The 8,155-nt window shown below is 43.6% G+C and overlaps 1 protein-coding gene across 2 annotated transcripts in view; it reads right to left on the bottom strand.

The window, feature by feature from the left end:
- Positions 1-3,260: 3,260 nt before the first annotated feature.
- Positions 3,261-8,155, bottom strand: part of LOC118215841 (synaptic vesicle glycoprotein 2B-like) — a 44,101-nt gene continuing 39,206 nt past the window's right edge. Inside the window, exons 7-13 of one of the 2 annotated variants that reach the window (XM_035396856.1) lie at positions 7,679-7,789; positions 7,462-7,550; positions 7,032-7,196; positions 6,517-6,650; positions 6,142-6,342; positions 5,703-5,862; positions 3,261-5,345 (exon numbers count right to left, since the gene is read on the bottom strand). In XM_035396856.1, coding sequence (XP_035252747.1) covers positions 5,162-5,345; positions 5,703-5,862; positions 6,142-6,342; positions 6,517-6,650; positions 7,032-7,196; positions 7,462-7,550; positions 7,679-7,789 — 1,044 coding nt within the window. In that variant the 3' untranslated portion in view covers positions 3,261-5,161. The remainder of the gene's footprint in view (positions 5,346-5,702; positions 5,863-6,141; positions 6,343-6,516; positions 6,651-7,031; positions 7,197-7,461; positions 7,551-7,678; positions 7,790-8,155) is intronic. The other variant, XM_035396855.1, reaches the window with a different exon arrangement.

The raw sequence follows: 8,155 nt of genomic DNA, 5'->3' as shown, positions 1-8,155 counted from the left end.
ATCGTTAAAATTAGTGATAGGAGTAATATTGTCTGCGTCAAAGGAAAATATACTTTCTCACAATTGATTCAGCACTGCTGATCCTGATTAGCAAGGGTGCTGTAATTTGATGAGAAAAATATCATTCCTACAGTCATACACATAACAAATACGTATTTTTAAATCATTGAAAAGGAAAGAAGCATCTTAAAGTTGCTTTGGTTGCAAGGGTGTTACTGACATACTGAAGAGTGAAATTAAATTAATAATTATTAGTTATTAGAAATAATTAAAAGGACTAAAATATTACTTTTAGTAAATCGCAATTGATATGCATGCATTATGCCAAGTTAAAACCAAGAACATTTACAACTAAAATTATGCAAATGTGGAAAAATTTATTCATCATCAGAATCTGTGAAGTCATATTTTGGGTACATGCTACAATAAGTACCAGGTTTAACATTAATTCTGGGATGAATAGCAGTAGAAAACAGAAAAAGTGATATATGTAAATTCTATTTTAAAATGCATTGTGTAATTATATTGAAAACAAAAAAGATATTTAAGCAGAAATCTCACTCGCTGCTTAACCTCAGGGCAGTAAGCAGCTGGCCAATAGTCCAGAGCCTGCGCGCTGGTGGTCGTCTCCATGGGAACCGCATTGGCGGGATTCTCTGACAGACGGGCGAGCCTGCGCTACCGTCTCACAGCGGAAGTGTGATACGTCACCTCTAATGACCTTTAGGGAGAGACCCGGCCACTGCGCCCCTGTCTGCTGGAACCAATAATGGAATTTCACACCGCGGGTGTAACCGAAATGACAAGTCATTATGGGGAATAATTAAGCCTTTTACTATTATGTGTCCCGGACTGAAAAGAGTCACTGGGACTGTAAATCATAGCGTCTTATTGGCTGAGGTCCTCCCATGTCCTCTAACCCACAGGGTCACCGGCAAAGTCCAAATCATAGGATCATTTTCCTAATTGGTCATTAAGACCCGCAAATGTATGTGAATTTAATGTGTCCACAGTTGAATGCCGCAGGGGGGAGGAAGGATACAGGGAGTCGAAAGAAGAGCCTGGTTTAAACTGCACCTGCTCTGATTGAGCTTATCGTTCTGCTGTTCCAGGTTCGCCTTCGACCTGCCATTTATGAGCGTGGTGTAGCCAGCGGCAGACTGGGAATGGGGACTGCACGTAAGTTAGCCTCAGGGAATGTGGTGTGTGTGCGTGCCCAGACGCAAGGCCGCACCGCGACCGGCTCGGTGGGAGTCGTTTTCACACTTCGGCCCTGTTTGTTTGTACGAGAGCCTGCACGTGTCAACTTGTGAACTCTCTGGAGGTCGACATTCCCAGGGTCCACCGCTGCCGATCCTCTGACCGCAGCCACGCAGGGGTCAAGATGGCCGCCTCCTCGTTTAGTCTCGTTTGTTTTTCTGAACTCCTGTTTCAGTTGAGGAGCAGAAACCCAAATAATTGCCTGTAAACTGGACAGATTTTTTTCCATCATGGTACGTTAAAACTCTTTCTTTATTTCTTTCTAATTATAATGTATTGATTAGAATACATTATCAATAGAAATATGTTCAAACTCCAGAATCTAGATGAGAAAACTGCATAATACAACACAGTACAATTCTTACAATACCTTCTGTCCAAGTAAAAACTGTTCTTTTTGCACTATAGATGACCCAGACTCCTGAATCACAACCCCCCTTCACCACCCTCCTAGGTTTTAGCATGGATGACAATGGGCGAAGAGAGACCGAGCTGACACCTGTCCAGTCAGACACCGGGTGCCCTTCCATCGGTAAACACAGGTAAGCTCTCACAGACAGCATTCCCTTCCAAAGGCACGGAAATGGCTGCTCTCATGCTCACAGTGTGCAATTAAATAAACGATAATCAGAATACAGGGTGCGTATCCCCGAAGTGACTCATGTCTCTTTAGTTTTCAGACCGTATAGAAACCGCAGACATCAGCGCGCTGCCGTCTGACCTTCCCGCCTGGCCTGTGCCCAAGCGCAAGGCCTCAGAAAAAGCGGGGAGCCAAACTGTGAACAGCTGTACTAGTTTCTGCTCTTCAAGGTGAGTTTTGGGCGGCAGTGTAGTATTAGGGGTAAGGAACTGGTCTAAAGGTCGCAGGTTCGATTCCCGGGTAGGACACTGCCGTTGTACCCTTGAGCAAGGTACTTAACCTGCATTGCTTCAGTCTATACTCAGCTGTATAAATGGATGCAATGTAAATGCTATGTAAAAGTAGTGTAAGTCACTATGGATAAGAGCATCTACTAAGAAGTGTAATGAGAATATTCCCAAAAATTTCAGTATAGCAGCACTTTCATATTCCACATATCCAGGTTGGTCCGTCTTAAAACCTGGAAAGCAGGCCTTATATGACAAAGCCGTGAATATGTTTCGCATGTTCTAAATGTGGTCAGACAGACAGATACTGCCTGTGGGCCTGGTGTCAGTGTTTCAGCCGCGAGTGCTGAACGCCTCATAGAGCCTGGTTTCTCCCGCACGTATCGTTATGGAGACGCCTCCTCCATTTTGAGTTACTCTGACAGCTGCTGACCTGTGGGAATTCAGCTGAGGTTTCGAGACTGCAGTATTTTTCACCCGAAGTGTGAAACAAAACAAACCGACCGCGGCAGTGGCCAACACCAATACTGTACTCCCATCAGCTTATAAATTTAAAGTAATTGTAAGAGCAGGACAGCTTCTGCATATATATACAGAACGCATATTTATGTTTGACAAATATTAATGGGAAGGTCTCCTTCCTTTAAAAATGTTGCACAGTTGATAATGCAGAATACAGAGGAACAAACTGTGTACATGAGAATATGCGGTGGAATTTCAGCACACATACGTGCATAAGTTATGTATGCGTCCAAATACTTAAATGCCGACCGGTTTTCAACCATTAAAATATTTTTGGGTTAGGAATTGCAAACATTCTCCTGGACTAGCACTACTGGTAAAGGGATTAGCTTTTCTTTCACACTTCAGTCACAGTAAACAAAACCAGCTACCAGTGTCACTCCTTGACACCTCCGTGTTGCCTTGTTTTGACAAGTGTCACCGGCCCTCACCCATCCAGCAACCCCCCCCCCCCCTTCCATGAATGGCCTGAGTCTGAATCAGAAAATCCCAAACAAACGAAAATATATTAACCCGTTTCAAAATGGACGACTGACCACACCTGGAAAATACCTTTGCAGATGTCCGTGAATCACAGACTGGCATGCAATAATCACCCACGAGGCTTCACATTTATTGATCTGAATTTTTTTAGTTTTTATTTTTACCATCACAGACAAACCAAAAAATAAAACATTAATGACACTTTCAGACCATGTATCCAGGCCGTTGACAGTCAGAATCATTTTCATTTTAAATGAAAATATTTAAAAAAAACAAAGAACAACATTATGGCTTTTCATACACGACATATTAGACACAACTCAAACTCTGAACAGTACATGTAAAACCAGTTCCTGGTTGCTGTGTTGAGACTGATGCTTGAGAAAGCCTGATGTTTGTTCTGGTGTCCCTCCGCATGTCCGTTTTCGGGTGAGGCTAAATATTGGCAGCTTCTCCCACACCCGGCTCTATAGTTTGTGTGGAGAGGAGCGCACTAGCTTTATTAAACATGTGGTTATTTGTGCTGAAACCTTCGCATTTCAGATAATATGATTGTCTAATATTTGCTTAGAATAAGAATCCTAGTCAAAATGAAACTGGTTTCTCAAGATTTACCTTTACTTCTATTAGCTATACTCCTTTAGAACTAGTAAATTATATTTGAGTTCCAAGCATCATAATATTTATACAACCTTTTCTTGAATAGTTCTCATATGATGTGAATAACTGACATCACACAGTATTTCTTGGACACAGGAGAGCTGTGGGCTGTTTTTCATTGAATGACAATGGATTCTTTCCAGACTGTAATGCTTTAAATCTTAATTCAAACTCAAGTAACTGGTATGTTTATTTACAATGAGATGGACATTAAATACCATTCAGACTATGTTTTCCTTTCTTTTTTCAATAACATACATTTAAAAGGACACAAAGATTGTTTAGTTATAACACACATGCATCTCTATCAGTGGTCATTTTTTAAAAACGCTTCTGCGCTTCTCTGAAATATTAGTACCTCTCATTTCAGAAGCAGTTAAAGGTTGTCAGGAACAATAAATTCCTCTTAATTTCTCTCCTCAAATAAGTTACGCTTTTTTCTGTTTGATTTTGTGAGTTAACAGACACACAGGTGATGGGACTGCATCACCACAAAAGCCAGAAAAGTAAGAACGACTGTCGCCATGGTGAGGTTCCTTCGACCACATTAAGTTGCAGGCAACACGACACGACACAGGTGTGTTAAACGGGATAAGGGCGTGGAAATGTAGCTCCACGCTCGACGAAAAGAAAGCTGTGGCAACCAACAACTACAAGCACACGGGAAATATTCAAAGCGCCCACAGACACAGCCGTTCTCGGCACAGCAAGTCGCGAAATGGCCGCCTTCCATAGAAAAAGAAAGAAAGTCTAAAACGAGCTCGATGAACACACAACAGAAGCGTGACCATGCCATTAAGGGTGTACAGACAGGAAGCACAAAGAAGACTAACTGACTTCAGCAATATGGCTCGAGTCCTAGCAGCCCAGTGATGGACAACGATGGCTTGTAGTTTAAAAAAGAGTCTCCTCTTTTCCCCCAAGACCCAGTTTGTATGGCTAACGGCTCGGTGAGAGACAAACTCGACCCGCTTACGACTTTACACACACAACATAACAATAAACAGATCCTCTGCCCAGACTGGACCACTGAATCGGAATGTATCGGTTTATAATCGCTAACTTTCAGTTATGAAAACTCATAGATTTGAACACAAACGTGTGCTTGGTGATGAGCGATTCAGTGAGAAAAGACATAGCAATTAGGTTCTATAGCTACTACAACAAGGAGAGCTGGGGTGGGGTGGGGCGTGACTAAAATGAATTTATGATGTAAGTGTGAAGCAGGGTAAAATAACGGCGCGTGCGGCGATGATTCTGAGGCCCCTTGCTGATTGGATACCGCTCCTCTGGTGCGCGTCAGTCTTTTTTGCTCGGCCGTGACCTTTGACCCACGCCCAGCCTTGACCTTTGACTTCCGCTCTGCCTCTCAGAGGAGGAGCTTCTCTCGGGTGTTGGGCAGCTTGAGGGCGAGCAGGCCGCCACCCACCAGCGCGGCGAAGGACAGCAGGATGGGGACCACCTTGGTGATGCCCACGAAGGAGGCGAAGATGGAGCTGCCCAAGATGGCGGCCAGCTTGCACAGGGCGTTCAGCATTCCGAACGCCGTGGTCCTGTACAGGGAGTGGGAGGGAGTAAAGGAGAATGAGACAGAGAATGTTGTTATAATGTATTTTTTTCATTTATTCATTTTTTAAATTACATTTTCAATAAACATTACAGGTTTGTAAAAGGGTGTATATATTGAAATCAGGGAAATCCATTTTAAAGTTTTTATTTTCATTTCATATAATTTTTATCACACTTGATTTATACAGTAATCTTTTACAGTGATCTGACTGCAGCCAGTCTAGGGCAGGACACTGATGATTGAATCTGTTGCTCTGTCTGTGCTGTTCTAAGAGCCCACAGGCCTGTAAAACAGCTGGTTCACTGAGAGAGCAGAGCAGCGAGAGACCGCTTCGCCCCACCTTTTGGACGAGGGGTACAGCTCCACGGTGATGACCTCGATGCCGTTCCAGGCCGCTGCGCTGACCCCGCAGAACAGGCACTGCCAGGCGATGATGGCGGCCTGGCTAAAGCTGAGGAAGAGGAAGAAGGTGCAGCCGGCGGATATGAGCATGGAGCCGCCTGCCGGGAGGGAGGGAGGGAGGGAGAGAGGGAGAGAGAGAGAGAGAGATGGAGGGAGGGAGAGAGAGAGAGAGGGAGGGAGGGAGAGAGAGAGAGGGAGGGAAGGAGGGAGAGAGAGAGCAAGAGGGAGGGAGGGAGAGAGAGAGAGGGAAAGAGAGAGAGACAGAGAGAGAGAAAAAGAGAGAGAGATGCTAATACATAATATCAGTAAGTCAGTACCTGCCAACCAGCCCAGATAACACATGAAAATTAGAAATGTAGCTAAATCTCCGAGCTCACCAATCATTTTTACCCTCCCTATCTTGTCCATGTAGAGGGCTGATATGATGTTGCCGGGCAACACAGCCAAGCTGCCCAGGAAGCTGACAAGGTAGATGAGGATGTCATTCTCCTCTTGGTAGTCCAGGTGACAGCCTTTCTTGGGCTGCAGGAACGATGTGTTCTCCAGCTTGCAGTCAATGAACTTGTCCTCTGACAGGTCTGTGCAATCAGACAACAATCGAGAGATTACAGTCTATCTTGATCAGCCATTAATCAGTCTTTGTCGAGAACCATTTAGGAGGTGAAACTGAACCGACTCTCTGGAAAATGCCTCGTGTGTTAGATTTTGGGTGAGCGTAGCTCTTCTACACGGTTCCTCTTGGTGTATCCTACCTGTATTGTAGAAGACTGTGGATTTGATGGTGCAGTTCTCAAAGAAGGTTTCGGTCGACTTGATGTCCTCAAAGTAACAATCTTCAAACAGAGAATCCTCAAATTTCACAGATTTCATCTCTATGCCGGTGAACCTGGCGGAGACAGAAAGCAAAGAAGTCCCGACTGCTCCAGCTGTTTAACCACCACATGAGCGAGTTATGCATTCATATATCTTTCTCTTTACATGTTCTTTTAACCAATCTGAAAACAGTGTTGTCTGGTCACCTGCACCAGCTGTGGGAAGAACACTATTTAAATTGTAAGTCTGTCTGCCTGTTTATCAGATATATTGTAAGAAATGCTATGGGTAGCCATTAACATGAAACCATTTACACTAAAGCTATTAACAATCCACTCTACATTAAACATTAATTACGATTTTCAGAAGCAAGCTCATAATTCTGCTTTGCTTTTTTCACCAGAGAATGAAATGATCTAGTTTCTCCTCGGATCACAGGCCAGGCCTGACGTACTTGTCGTTTATGTACTCTCCCTCTTTGTGGATCTGGTTCTCCAGGGAGAAGTTGAAGGTGAAGTGCTCCACCTTCTCCCGGTGGAAGAGCTTCACCTTGGCCTCATACTCCTCGTACTGCAGGTACTTGATCATGTCAGGGAACCACACGGACAGCCCATAGTAGCTGTGAAAACAAAATGGTTACCTTTCTAACGGAACGTCCTGATGTCACAATCAGGCTCATAACTCTTCGTAGGCCTCAGCGCCTCACTGTGGTTGGGCAAGGAACTACATGGTTTGTGCTTCCACTTAACGTTTCCTAACCACTTGTGTTAAAGACACATAGTAAAGTTAGCGTGTTACTTGCTGATGTGACCCAAACTGTATTCCTTACCTGAAAGAACGCTGATGTTCTTTGGGATTTAAACGTCTGTGAAAGAGATGTTTACCTGAAGGCCATAGTGAACCATATGATGGCCATGAACAAACTGCTGAGTCTCAGTTCTGGGGATGCAAGGGAAATGATGTTCTTTATCACCTGTAGAGGAAATGACATCACTATGATGTAACAAGCACATAGCAAATTGCTGTCAGATTTCTCTGTAATTGCTGTTTTGTTCTGTTTTGATTAGTTTGTTTGGGCCTTTGATGAGCTTCTAGGCCTACCTGCTTGGATAAGGTCAGAGACCTGACCAACCATCGCTGGAAGGCTGTTCCTGTGGAGCTTTGGATCTCGATAAACTCGTCCTGCTGCTTGGGTGTCTTGATTTGGGAGACCTAGGTGGAATGAACAGTGAAACTAAAATACATTTTTACAAAAACAAAGGAAGACTTTGCAAAGGCTCTCCACATGTTGTGGCCCTGATTTATGAAGCTTTGTTAACGGAAACTTTGTTCATGCAGTTTTTGGACAGCATGTAGTTTATTTTGGATTTATACTAGAGCTTGAAATGAATATGTGGAATGAAATATTAAAAATCTAGTTCATTAATATTAGCTCAAGGGCAACTTGAAATTAAAAAACAGCCAAGTCAGCAACCCCTTCATGCCGGACGTTTAAATCTTGGAATGTCTAACCAAACCATTTTCCTTGTTTTCTAATAGAACTGCCCAAGTTGCCACTCGGTGTTTCGTACACATCTA

Source organism: Anguilla anguilla, chromosome 16 (genome assembly GCF_013347855.1).
Source record: "Anguilla anguilla isolate fAngAng1 chromosome 16, fAngAng1.pri, whole genome shotgun sequence".
NCBI lineage: Eukaryota > Metazoa > Chordata > Actinopteri > Anguilliformes > Anguillidae > Anguilla > Anguilla anguilla.
The sequence above is the reverse complement of the archived record's forward strand: the minus strand, read 5'-3'. Positions and strand labels throughout refer to the sequence as shown.